The following is a 14,359-nucleotide window of genomic DNA, read 5'->3' as shown; positions in this document are numbered from 1 at the left end:
AAACTTCCAGAGACCCATAATTCAGTTTCCTGGAGCCCTAACGTTACCACCCCCTCCATAAAATTGAGGGAGGCTGAAGCAGAAGGAAATGTAAATAAAATGGAATTTCTTCTAAACCTGAAGCCCATTGACAAGGACACGTGATAGGAGGAAAGTAACATTCTCCCAGGAAGCTCCCAACTGTCTCACTATTAACACCTTCTAGACGGTCAACGACCTGAATTCAACAATAGCAAGGCCTCCGGTGTCCTGCGAGTCTTCTTTGACATATGGAAGTACTTTCTCAACCTCAACCCTTTTCCTTACCTTCCCCCAACCCCATAGTATATAATCAGCCATCCTTCACTACCCGGGGCAGCAGCTCTTTCTGCCCAGGGATCCTGTCCCCGTGGTTTAATAAACCACCGTTTTGCACCAAAGACGTCTCAAGAATTCTTTCTTGGTCATTGGCTCCGGACTCCACCCCACTGAACCTCACCGATATCCCACAACCTCATCACTAGGGTTTTGTAATCTTGTGCTGCAGTCAGGTCCAACTCAGAGGGAAGTCGATGGAGCAGAAGGAAGTTGAGCACTTTAAAAAGTGGGATCCTACATGGCTGGATCAGAGACTTGAAGGAATATCTAGAAGCCTGGGGGAGTCTCTGGAGTGGTAAAGAGGACACCACCTTGTTCTTCCTGACAGAAAGCAGCAGTGGGGGACCTCTTTACCTACCACAGGGATAGCGACTGCTGGCACAGTTCCCCTAGCTAGTCCCCTGCCTCTCTACAATATCAGGGACTGATTGTCTGTGGACTGTGGGACCCTAGGGTCTTAATAAAATTAATGAGCTCTTTCTCTCCATGGGAAGGCAGTCATGCAATCGCTCCCTCGAGCACCAGATCAACCCTTCTAAGTCCCGTGCCCCTCAAACAGCCTACCTCTGCCCAGCCCAAGGGCAAAGGTTGTTCACAAGCAGGGGCTTCTGACCTCTGGGGCCTCACCTCCCCTGCAGGGACGTGGAGGGCTGACGTTGGCACACAGCCCCTGCAGCCAGCCCACTTAGGTTCAAATACCGGGTCTCGTGCTCACTGACTGGCCTGTCTGAGGCAAGGGATTTAATCTTTCTCTGCTTCAGATTCTGTGCATCAAAGGGGGAGGCTGCACAGTCACCATGTGGGTGATCAGAGGCGTGCTGGTGTTTGACAACCACCTTGGTTGGGAGAGATACACCCCCCGATTGAAGGACTGGCCAACTTCCATTGCGTAAATATTCCCACAGTGGCTGGTCCAAGCTACCAATGGTTAATTCTCTCTCACAAAAGTCCCCAAAATTTAACAGTCAGGAGCCAGTATGAGCCAACGCCAGCACAACCCATGTCCGTGTGCCTGGAGAAGTGCCTGGCAGGAAGGGCTATCAACCCTCCGTGAGACCACAGACGGAACAGCCCATTCCAGGATGCCCACTCTTTTCCGGTACCTCTTCTCTTGTCCACAGGGAGGCCCCAGTGGGGAGTTCTGCCATCGACTGGCGGCAGAGGAGGGGTTGTTTTTTCTTTCCCCCCTTAACATTTTTAATAAATCATTCAAAAGAAAAGATAATAGGGTTTACATCTTTATATTACAAATGAATTTCATTTCTTCATCAATATTGATATTTACATGATAGCATGGGATTGTAAAATGAAAAATCAAGCCAAAGCAAAACAAAAAGAAAAACCAAATTAAAGTGAAAGGCAGAATTGTAATACTATTACATATGAAGTAGAAAATGAAATTGATGGGCAGAAAGATGCTGATTCTGCAACAGACAAATACAAAGACTTTTAAAAGATCCACCTCTACTGAGCATGTTAATGAATGACAATAACAGCATTATGTGGAAGCAAAAGTTCTAGGACTCGGTAGTTGGAATAAGGACCGCAAATCAACCAAACATCATCATCAGGACCCTACTTCCCTTCTACTATCTTTAATGAAGGAAATGGTGAAAGAGGTGGTAATCTGTCTTCAAGATGGGTAAAAGTTCAGGACCTTTAGCATGAAATGTTGGAAATTCCAAAACACACTTCATACCCTTGCTTATTTCTTATTTTGTTAACCTCAGCCCATCCATACTCACAGACAACCAGACTATGCTTAATGATCTATCAATTAACTTATAAATTACGATATACTAGTGCTATGGATTAAAAGTATTATTTGGGGTATACAGATATTAATAAGCAGGACTAAACCAAAGAATTTACAACAAATCTCTCAGCCTTCCAAAGGCAGTAAGTTTTTTTAAACATATTCAAATTTTGCTTAAATATTTAAAAAGTTTAATAAAATCATATTCACTTTTACTACTCCCAGTTAAATTTCATTTTTTTAAATTACGTTCAGTTAGCCAACATATAGTACATCATTAGTTTTTGATGTAGTGTTCAACAATTCCTTAAGCTGCGTGTAACACCCAGTGCACACCACAACACATGCCCTCCTTAATGCCCATTGCCCAGTTACACCATTGCCCCACCCACCTCCCCTCCAGCAGCCCTCACTTTGTTTCCTATAGTTAAGAGTCTCTCATGGTTTTTGTCCCTCTCTGATGGCTTCCCATTCAGTTTTCCCTCCCTCACCCTATGATCCTCTGTGCTATTTCCTATATTCCACATATGAGTGAAAGCATGTAATTATCTTTCTCTGATTGACTTATTTCACTCAGCATAATAACCCTCCAGTTCCACCCACGTTGATGCAAATGGTATTCATCCTTTCTGATGGCTAAGTAATATTTCATTGAGCGTGTGGTGTGTGTGTGTGTGTGTGTGTGTGTACCGTATCTTTATCTGTCCATCTGTTGAAGGGCATCTCATCTCCTTCCACAGTTTGGCTACTGTGGACATTGCTGCTATGAACATTGGGGTGCAGGTGCACCTTCTTTTCATCACATCATATCTTTGGGGTAAATATCTAGTAGTGTAATTGCTGGGTCATAGGGTAGCTCTATTTTTAACTTTTTGAGGAACCTCCACACTGTTTTCCAGAATGGCTGCATCAACTTGCATTCGCACCAACGATGTAAGAGGGATGCCCTTTCTCCACATCCTCGCCAACACTTGTTTCCTGCCTGTTAATTTTTGCCATTCTAACTAGTGTAATGTGGTATCTCATTATGGTTTTGATTTGTGTTTCCCTGATGGTTAGTGATGTGGAGCATTTTTTCATGTGTCTGTTGGCCATTTGTATGTCTTCTTTGGAGAAATGTCTGTTCGTTTCTTCTGCCCCTTTCTTGAGTGGATTATTTGTTTTTGGGGTGTTGAGTTTTATAAGTTCTTTATAGATCTTGGATACTAGCCCTTTATCTGTAATGTCAATTGCAAATATCTTCTCCCATTCTGTGGGCTGCCTCTTAGTTTTGTTGACTGTTTCCTTTGTTGTGCAAAAGCCTTTTATCTTGATGAAGTCCCAAAAGTTCATTTTTGCTTTTGTTTCCCTTGTTTTTAGAGACCTGTCTTGAAAGAATTTGCTGTGGCCAAGGTGGAAGAAGTTGCTGCCTATTTTCTCTAGGATTTGGATGGGTTCCTGTCTCACATTGAGGTCTGTCATCCATTTCGAGTTTATCTCTGTGTATGGTGTAAGAGAACGGTCCAGTTTCATTCTTCTGTATATAGCTGTCCAATTTTCCCAGCACGATTTACTGAAGAGACTGTCTTTTTTCCATTGGATATTCTTTCCTGTTTTGTTAAAGATTACTGGACCATAAAGTTGAGGGTCCATTTCTGGGGTTTCTATTCTGTTCCACTGATCTATGTGTCCGTTTTTGTGCCAATACCATGCTGTCTTGATGATCACAGCTTTGTAATACAGCTTAAAGTCAGGCATTATAATTCCCCTAGCTTTAATTTTCTTTTTTAACATTCCCCTGGTGATTCAGGGTATTTTCTGGTTCTATACAAATTTTAGGTGTTTGTTCCCGCTCTGTGAAAAATGTCGGTGGTATTTTGATAGGAAATGCATTCAAAGTGTAGATTGCTCTGGGCAGCACAGACATTTTCACAATGTTTATTCTTCCAATCCATGAGCATGGAATATTTTTCCATCTTTTCATGTCTTCCTCAATTTCTTTCATAAGTATTCTGTAGTTTTTAGAGTACAGATCCTTTACCTCTTTGGTTAGGTTTATTTCTAGGTATCTTATGGATTTTTTTTTTAAGATTTTATTATTTATTCGACAGAGAGAGAGACAGCCAGTGAGAGAGGGAACACAAGCAGGGGGAGTGGGAGAGGAAGAAGCAGGCTCCCAGCAGAGGAGCCTGATGTGGGGCTCGATCCCATAACGCCGGGATCACGCCCTGAGCCGAAGGCAGATGCTCAACCACTGTGCCACCCAGGCGCCCCTTATGGATTTTGTTTTAATTGAAAATGGGATGGATTCTTTTATTTCTCTTTCTTCAGCCTCCATGTTAGTGTATGAAAACGTAATTGATTTCTGTGCATTGATTTTGTATCCTGCCACGTTGCTGAATTGCTGTATGAGTTCTAGTAATTTGGAGGTGGAGTTTTTTTGGGTTTTCCATATAAAGTATCATGTCATCTGGGAAGAGTGAGAGTTTGATTTCTTCTTTGCCAATTTTGGATGCCTTTTATTTCTTTTTGTTGTCCGATTGCCGAGGCTAGGACTTCTAGTACTATGTTGAACCATAGTGGTGACAGTGGGCATCCCTGCTGTGTTCTTGACCTTAGGAGAAAGGCTCTCAGTTTTTCCCCACTGAGAATGATATTCGCTGTGGGCTTTTCATAATGGCTTTTATGATATTGAGGAATGTTCCCTCTATCCCTACAGTCTGAAGAGTCTTAATCCGGAAAGGATGCTGAATTTTCTCAAATGCTTTTTCTGCATCAACTGAGAGGATCATATGGTTCTTGTCTCTTCTTTTGTTAACATGCTCTATCCATTGGTAGAGGGCATTTTAATCTGACTGAGGGTAAGTAGAAAGTTTGTTCTTCTCCTAAGAGACATCAGCTTCTACCTGGCCCCCAACAGGGGAACACCAGAGTGGAAGTTAACCAGGGTCTACACTCCCGGCCCTGGCACCTACTCATTTGCTGACCTTAGCCACGTTTCTTAACCTCTAAAACTTGTTTACTTCTTATACAGTTGGGATAAGAGCATGTTGTCTGCAGGGCTGCTGTGACATCCAGGTGACTGGGTAGCTGTGAGGCATGGAGGAACCACTCCACACATGCTAGCTACTAAGAGCGGTAGCAGGCAGCTCTGAATCATCACAAACTCCTTTAAGTGGGCCCCCCACCCATACCATGGCTCCCAGCACATTGCGGGCTCCTGCCGTCCAAGAAATGAATAAATGCAGAAACCACTGAATGACCGTGTCGGGGGGAAGAGCCAGGAACAAAATGGTAAATGAGAGAGTGTGGAGAAGATGGAGACGAGGGAGAAAAGGTGAAGGGTCGCTAAGGGGAGGCCATCTACAGAGACTCGGGAAGGAGGGAGGGGAGCACCAGGAGAATGAGAAATTCAGAAGTGCAAACAAAGTGATTAGGACGAGAGTTGGGGAATAACAAAAACAGCTGGCTACTGTTTAGGTCACAGTGATTGAATATCACAAAGAAAGCAAAAGAAGGGGGACTGTTCATTGGCATGAGGTTTTGTTTGGGGTGATGAGATGTTCTGGAGGCTGATAGTATTGGTGGCTCAATAGTGAATATACTAAAAACCACTCAATTATACACTTTAAAAAGGGTCTATGTAAACTCTATCTCCAGAAAGAAAACAAAGGAATAATTAGAAATGCAGCATGGTGCTTCCCTCTGGGGTGTGGACATGCAGGACCATCTAAGATACTTGAAACATGTGTTCAGTTCTTCGTGGTCATGCCAGGGGTGACTTTCTTACTCATTAAACTGTAGAGATGTGCTTTACTCACACTTTTTGAAATGTATAAATACATGACAAAAATTTAAAATACGTCCTGTAAGGGTGAAAAGCACGGGGGAAAAAGAACCAACCAGGGAAGACACAGAAGCAGAAGTCTCTAGGAAAAGCAGATGCAACAGGATGGGCACCTGTGTCTGGAGATGCTAGGGCCACCCTGCCCAGGCACTGCCAGCAGGCCCCACCCCAAGCCCTCCCTGGGGCTGCCGTTGGCTAAGGCCAGGGAGGTGCCAGTGGCCTCAGTCTCCTGCCTCATCTCTGACTTGGCCTTCTATACCCAATGCTCCTCTTTTTTATAGAAAACATACAGTCACCTCCTCTAGGATGCCTTCCCTGATATATCTACCCAAATTGGTCCTTCACCTTATTATAGACCCTATTCCCTCCCTCAGTGTGTGGTATTCCTGACCCTGAAGGCTTGGGGTCTTTGATAATGCTTCTGTGAACTCCTCAACAATTTTAATGTACTTGGGGCCATGCTTGCCTCCTACCTGTAAGCTTCCCAGGACAGCGACTGATCATGGGGACCAACCCCCCTGCCAGAGAGCTGGCTCAGCAACCTGGGCAACCAAACTGCTCTGTGCATGGGGTCGCTAGACACAAAGGGAAAACCTCTCTCACAGATATAACATTCTGTCTCTAAAGCTCCCTTACAATAAAACACACACGCTTATAATCTGAAAATCCAAAAAATACATGACTTTGCAGGTTCTACCAACAAATGCGTAGGGACAATGCAACACTTAGAACAGCACTCAGGACAGAGGCACTCCATACATGGGGTGCTGAAGTATTACTCAGCTCACGCCTGCATGCTTTCCACCAGCCTCCTTTATGCTCGGCCATCACCCAAGGCCCCAGCACACAGCTCCGTCCATCTACCAGCATGTCCTGCTGCCCCCACACCTGCTAGACCACTGACCAGGAGGGACAGGAAGGGAAGGAACCGCTGGGGGTGGTGTGCCTGGCAAAAGACACTGGTGGGAACAGGGGACGAGAAAGGTGCACCTGCTCTGACCTGACCAGTACCAGGTGAGGTTCCGGATGACGGCTCAGAACATGCTGTCCTCATCCCTCCAGACCAAGGCAGGAACACACCATGGCCAGCCAGAGCTCGCCTGGGGGCTTCCTCCTTCTGGGCTTCTCTGAACACCCAGGACTTGAAAGAATACTCTGTGATTGTCCTTATTTCCTACCTTCTGACTCTGGTGGGCAACACGCTCATCATTCTGCTGTCCGTGTGGGACCCCAGGCTCCACTCCCCAGTGTATTCTTTCCTCTCTAACCTGTCCTTCTTGGATCTCTGCTTCACCACAAGTTCCATCCTGCAGATGCTGGTCAACCCCTGGGGCCCAAAGACCACCAGCTTCCTTGGCTGCTCTGTTCATCTCTTCATCTTTCTGTTCCTGGGGACCACTGAATGCATCCTCCTGACAGTGATAGCCTTCGACCGCTGCCAGCCCCTCTGCTGTACCACCATCATCTGTCCCCGCCTATGCCGGCCGCCAGCATCCACAGCCTGGGTCATCAGTCTGCTGGAGCCGGTAGTTCACACACCACCTACTCTCCGCCTGCCCTTCTGTCCCCACCGGCAGGTGGATGACTATGTGAGGTCCCAGCTCTCATCAGACTGTCCTCCAATGAGATCCAGATGGCTGCTGCCAGCATCCTCATCTTGGTCGTGCTCCTCGGCCTCATCTTTGTCTCTTAGTGTGCCATTGCCTGGGCAGTGCTGACAATTAACTCCACAAAAGGGTAGAAAAAGGCATTTGGGACCTGCTCCTCCCATCTCACAGGGGTCACACTCGTCTACAGCTCAGTCACTGCTGTCTACTTCCAGCTCCAAAATTCCTATACTCCCAAAAGGGGCAAGTTCTTTGGTCTCTTCTATGCTGTGGGCACTCCAGCCCTTAACCCTCTCATTTACACCCTGAGGAATAAGGAAGTTAAGAGGGCCTTCAGGAGTTTGCTGGGGAAGGACGGGGACACAAGGGGGAGCTGAGAACTGGTCCATGTGCTTTCCAGTCCAGAGGAGGTCCTCATGCTATTGGCAGGAAGCCTGTGTTCCCCATGCCTGTCCCTCCCCCACCATGCCATGCCGGTGGATGACAGCCGTGTGTGTGCATGTGTGTGCGTTTGTGCGTGCCCTACCAGTAAGGCAGAGCCTGGAAGTGGGCTGAGGACAGGAGAGATTTCAGACTGAGTATTTCCTTTTGCTCTAGTTTGTCTTTAATGGTCTTTGCCTCCAGCGTGATGTGCCTAACCATCTGTCCTAACAGATTCACCCCCATTTCTGATCCCCGCCACATCATTTTGCTTCTCCCTCCAGTTTTTCCCACTTCCTTCTGTGGGTTTCGCATTGTCCATCCAGTTCATCCTCCCGAATGACAGCAGGAGAGGGGAGCAGAGGCCAGACAAGCTCCGAAACCAGACCAAGAACATGCACTTTAGACCTAAGACCCAAGCCATGCAACCTCTCTTATGGCACTCAAGTGTCCCCGCACCATACGCTTGGGAACAGAGGAGCCTCAGGAGAGAGAGGGGTGGGTCACTTGAGTGCCTGCATTTCTCCACCCACACACACACACCACGGGTCACATCAGCACCTGCATCTTACTCCCAGTCCCCACTCCACAGGTCACCTGGGTGCGGACATTCCTTCCCCCGGGGTCCACGGGTCACCTCGGTGCGGACATTCCTGCCCCCGGCGTCCACGGGTCACCTCGGTGCAGACATTCCTGCCCCCGGCGTCCACGGGTCACCTCGGTGTGGGCGTCTTCCTCTGGGCACCCAGGAGCTGCAGGCCAATCTTGGAGCCAGGAGCACCCGCACCGCGGCGACCAGGCGCCCCCAGCGGGGCTCTGGCAGCGTCCAGCAGCGGAGTGTGGCACTGCGTCTGGCCCCTCTTGAGGCCCGCTGATGTCATCTGTGATGACAATGTCACCGTTTACATCTGTCTGAGCGGAGTGCGGGACTGGTGTCATCATGGATATTTGTGTATTGATTAGGGCACTCCAGGTACCATTTAAAGTGATTTACACAGCTTGATTTACTTAATCGCTGTCACACCATGAAGCGGATCCTAGCTTTCTGGGAAGCACAAGTAAGACACGGAGTTTAAGCAGCAGCTTTGCCAGTGATCTGTCCCCAGGAGGCCGAGTCAAGTCTCTGTGTACTTAATCCTGTCTTTTGGGAGAAACAGTACTTCCACCGCCCAGGTAAGATGTCTCAGCTTCTCAGTAAACTTTGAGGAAATCATCACAATCCAGAAATATATCTAATCTGATTTTGCAGCCAAAGGAGGTTTCCTTCCTGGGAATAAAAGTTTATGAAGGGGCGCCTGGGTGGTTCAGTCATTAAGCACCTGCCTTCGGCTCAGGGCGTGATCCCGGAGTCCTGGGATCGAGCCCCACATCGGGCTTCTCCGCTGGGAACCTGCTTCTTCCTCTCCCACTCCCCCTGCTGTGTTCCCTCTCTCGCTGGCTGTCTCTCTCTCTCCGTCAAATAAATAAATAAAATCTTTAAAAAAAAGTTTATCAAATGCCTCAAAGCATCCCACGTGATCAAGAAACAGTGACTGCTTGGAAGAAGTATTGTTACGGCTCATGGCATGTGTTCCTGGCTTAGATCCCCCACTAGATTTCAGACTCACAGAAAGCAAGGGCCAAAATGTTGCAGAAAATCGGCACCCAATTAATTCTATGAATGAATGAATGAGTGAATGAATGAATCTCTCCAAAGAATGTGTATAGCTTTCTGGGGGTCCTAATCGCACACATGCTGTCTCCCAGCTTTTCCACGGCAATGACAACACCACATTATCTTTGGTGCATCTGATGAAATAAGAAAACGGGAAAATCCTACTTCTATTCTAGTCCCACCACAAATGGCTTTGCCGGAACATTCTTCCTGCATCAGCTCACAACAGCAGCCTTCACTGTGCTCGCCCTCATCCTCCCAGCCATCCACGTGCAGTCGTCTCAGTGTTTCCTCAGCCTATTAGACTATGTCCTGGTCTTAATGTAGATCCCTGTCTGGTATTAACACCCTAATCTCATCCCTACAAGTATCGCTAACCCTAATCCCACTTTCCAATCAATTATGTAGTTTCTTTTTCTCACAACCCCCTCTACCTTTTCTGTCACCGGCACCTGTGCTTCAGCTCTGTGCGCAGAGAAGTCTGGTGCGGGACTACAGCAGACAATTATATGAAGCAGTCTCAAAGAAACCGTTCTAACGAAACCTGATGAGTTGAATGAACGGTTTAACATAGGCTTTAGAACTAGCATCTCAATTGGAATTAATTCTATGTGTGAAGTTATCAACTCAAAACTTCAGGGAAAATCTATGCTAAACTTAATCGTAATCCTCAAAGTGGGCAGGGAGGATGGAGAGGGCCAGAGACGTAGTTCCAGCTTAAGTAACTGAGCTCGAGGCTGTTAGCCTTATGAGTAAAAACTGCCATTTATCTCACCAGCACAAGATGGGTTTAACCAGGAAAAAAAAAAAAAAGAATCGTAATCTGGGACAAACAAGGTGCAGCAAAATGGTAGGCACGTGCAGGAAACAGGAGGGGCACATTTTTCTTTTTTTTAAGGACAAAAGGGGTGAGTGGTGAAGGCTGTAAGGAACTAGCAGTCCATTGCAGCTAAGCTGGGGATTCGAAGTGTGGTGTCTTCTCCCTGCCTGAGCGGCTGCTGGGGGCAGGGGATGAGAAGGCTCCCTCATCCTGCTGGGATAGTAGAGCGGTACCCACCTGCAAGGTCCCCTCCCTGTCTTCCTGTCAGGTCTGCTTGTCACCAGGAGGGGTAGTGATGAGGGAGCAGAAGGCTGGCTGAAGACAAAGCATAAGCCTACACCCTGCAACCTCCCTCACCCCCACTCCTGGTTCCAGGAAGTTCCCAACCATCTCAATGCTAATGCCTTACTAGGGGGTAAACAACCATCACTTGATAATGGCCAGGCCTCCGGTATCCTGTGCGTCGTCTTTAACATATGAAAGTACTTTCTCAACCTCCCTTTTCCTTACCTCCCCCCAACCCCATAGTATATAATCAGCCACCCCTCACAACCCAGGGCCCCAGCTCTTTCTGCCCAGGGGCCCTGTCCCCATGCTTTAATAACCCAACATTTTGCACCAAATTCTTGGGGCCCCTGGGTGGCTCAGTCATTAAGCGTTTGCCTTTGGCTCAGGGCGTGATCCCGGCGTTCTGGGATCGAGCCCCACATCAGGCTCCCACACTGGGAGCCTGCTTCTTCCTCTCCCACTCCCCCTGCTTGTGTTCCCTGTCTCGCTGGCTGTCTGTCTCTCTGTCAAATAGATAAATAAATAAATAAAATCTTAAAAAAAAAAAAAAGGAACTCCTTCTTGGTCGTCGGCTCCAGACCTCACCCCACTGACCCTCACCTATGATCCAAAACCCCATCATGAGGATGGGACGCTGTGGGCGACGGAGTTACACCAGGGAGCCGAATGATTGAGAAGGAAGGTGGGGATTATGTTAGGAGTGCATGGAAGCTATTGAACTGGATGAAACTGGAAAAAAAATCCCTTACAAATGCCTGAAGCCTGTACGATTTAGGTCCCACGAGGACAGGCACTTACCTACCCACCTAGTGCAGCCTTCAGTTAGAAGCATTTAAGGATGGCACTCGAGAGCTCAGGGTTTGGGCTGCTTACTCAAGTATGGACACCAGTCCCTTCTGACGGTTCACTGCATCCTGAGCAGACACGGACGCCCAGGGCCCAGCTCCCGCTGCCTCCTTCCAGCCCCTGGTGGAGCCAGGCTCCTGTTCCTCCAATGCGGAATTAAGCACGCACCCCTGGAGGGTACCAGGGAAGGCCCCCAAATAGGGCTCTTTGGCATTTGGATTATTTTGAGCTAAGGCCATTGAGGATCAGCCAAGCAGGAAAAACTCTAACAGCCAGGCCAAGTCTTCCTTTGGCAAAGCAAATTCACATTTGGAAAGGTGATTCCTCCCTGAGCTCCAGGAGGAAACTTCACACCCTCTGTCAGCAGTGAAGTCATCAACTGAAATCTGTACAAACCTCACTATGCAAACCTTCATCACTCCTTCCCGGACTTTCTTCCTTAACTCCCCTCAACCACCTCTTCCCTTTGTTTGGCCTCAAAGGGTTAGGCCCCACCTCTAACCGCCCCGTCAAGTCACTCATCACTGGGTGTCCCCAGGTCTGTGTGATCAATGTTCAAAAACATGTTTGTCAGGACACCTGGGGGCTCAGTCAGGTAAGCGTCTGCCTTCGGCTCAGGTCATGATCTCAGGGTCCTGGGATCGAGCCCCACGTCGGGCTCCCTGCTCAGCGGGAGTCTGCTTCTCCCTCTGCCCGCCGCTCCCCCTGCTGGTGTGCTCTTCATCTCTGACAAATAAATAAGAACTTAAAAAACAAAACAAAAAAACGTGTTTGTCTTTCTCTTGTGAACCTCTCTAGCCTTTCCTTCCCCGCTCCAGGCGGCCATATAAGGGGACGTCATATTGGAGAAGTATTTTGAAAATCACTGCTATCTGGAGGAGGGGAGAGCCTGTCCTCTGATTTCCCTCATTAATGGACCATGCAGCGCAAAGAAACAAAATTCCCGGCTCCAAAAGCCTGAGTGAATAACCCAAAAGACACCAGTCCCTAGTGGCCTGAAATTACAAAGGGCGGTGGGAGGGTCCACCGTTGGCAGACAAAGCTAGCATAGAACGGCTGCTGGCCCTGAATCATCCTGAAGCAAAGGCCCCTAGTAAGAGTCTGGACACCAGCAAGGAGGCAGGACTGGGTGACCGGCTCTGGGTGCGGGCTCCCCATGTGAGGAGGTGGGTGACCCCGCAGGCCAGCACAGGCGACAGAGCGTTCTTTCCCAAGGCAGCTGTGACAGCCTCTCGGCCCAACCCTCGTGCTTTTTTACAATGTGGTGCTCGTCCCAAGACGCGGGCCTGTGCTTCTTCCCCGGGAACCTGCAAGGCCTTGCGACTGCCTGGACCAATGGGATTCGGTAGAAGTGATGCCTCGGGACTCCCATGGCTATGCCAGGTAAAGGACACCCGTCAGCCAAGCTGGCTCCCCTCCCGTCCCTCTCCCAGGACACACCCCGTGGGATCCCAGCCACCCTGTCATGAGGAATCCCAGGCCACACGGAAAGGCCACTCATAGGGCTCCACCGACAGCCCACTGAGGTCTCAGCTGACAGCCATCACCCATCTTCAGACCCTTCTGATGACTCCAGCCCCCAGCCTTCAGCTTCCCGGGCATCTCCCCACCATCCTGTGTGAGTTCCTCACCCACAAAAACCAGGAGATAAAAATTCACTAGTGTTTTGGGTGGCAGGTTCTGCAGCAGGAAATCCCAACACACACGACTTGATGGCGGACTCCACTCCTCATTAATGCTGTGACCTGGACAAGGGGCTCCCCTCCCTGAGCTGCGGTCTCCGTACCAGGGCACACAGCACCTTCCTTACAGGGCTGCCCAGAGCCTCGGAGCTGATGACTGCCCAGCCCAACACTCCAGATTGCTCTCCCACTTACCTTGTTTCTGTACTTGACGGGCTTCCGTCGTTGCTCTGCCTTCCCACGGGGAGAACGCGTGTCCCGTGAGGCCTAGGGCCCAGAGGAACGCCTGCCCCAGCAGCGTTCGCCATCAAAACTCGTTTATTGAAAAGGTAATAAAACCAACATAGCACAGAGTGCTCCGAAATGCCCTGTTGGTGAGTGCGTGGGCAGAGGCCAACTGCAGCCTCCCAGGCGGTCCAGACCCCAGTGCCCTCCGAAGTCACCAGAGAGCAGGAGCTCGCCTGTGGGTGAGTCCTGTCTGAACAGAGGCAGGGCTGAAGCGTGGCTGAGCGCTCATCTCACCACCTCCCTCCCCCAGGGGCCTCAGCCAGCCCTCCTTCAGCTGTTTCCTGACTCCTGCTCCCACAGAAATGCTGGCTCACAGCAGGACTTCTGAACCTTTGTGCTTTACACCCCACCTAAGTGCAAAGAAAGTGGGAGGCGGTGATTCTGGGCTTTTAGGTTGTACCAGGGGCAGTTCTGAAGCCAAGTGTTCATTTCCCACGCTGCACGTGGAAATCCACGCCACGGGCATTTTCAACTTTCTTGAGAATATGCCTCGGGGGGAAGAAGGGAACTCCTATCGTGTCCTGTTGGCCTGAGCCCAACAGTCACAGTGGACCGGTTTTCAAGCACTGGTCTAGCATTTAACCTGCAGGAGCTCTCGGGGACCTTCAGAAACTGGCTGCTAAACAAGATGATGAAATGACAGGACCCACCCAGCCCTTTCAGCTCCTTTGCAATGTGAGAATGTAAGAAAAAAACAAACAGAGCCAAAGGGAAAGAGAAAGTCCAGCTCCAAAGAAACGCTTCTGTACAAGGACACGAAGATCTCTAAGAGTCTGGGCAAGTCTCCTTTCCCTCACTGACCACTCACTACTTCT

The 14,359-nt window shown here is 48.9% G+C and overlaps 1 protein-coding gene across 1 annotated transcript; it reads left to right on the top strand.

The window, feature by feature from the left end:
- Positions 1-7,020: 7,020 nt before the first annotated feature.
- Positions 7,021-7,923, top strand: LOC109488444 (olfactory receptor 2H2). The gene is given in 3 exon segments (XM_019793035.1): positions 7,021-7,094; positions 7,096-7,523; positions 7,526-7,923. Coding segments are annotated over 3 exon segments (900 nt in total).
- Positions 7,924-14,359: the final 6,436 nt, after the last annotated feature.

Source organism: Ailuropoda melanoleuca, chromosome 5 (genome assembly GCF_002007445.2).
Source record: "Ailuropoda melanoleuca isolate Jingjing chromosome 5, ASM200744v2, whole genome shotgun sequence".
Taxonomy (NCBI): Eukaryota; Metazoa; Chordata; class Mammalia; order Carnivora; family Ursidae; genus Ailuropoda; species Ailuropoda melanoleuca.
The sequence above is the reverse complement of the archived record's forward strand: the minus strand, read 5'-3'. Positions and strand labels throughout refer to the sequence as shown.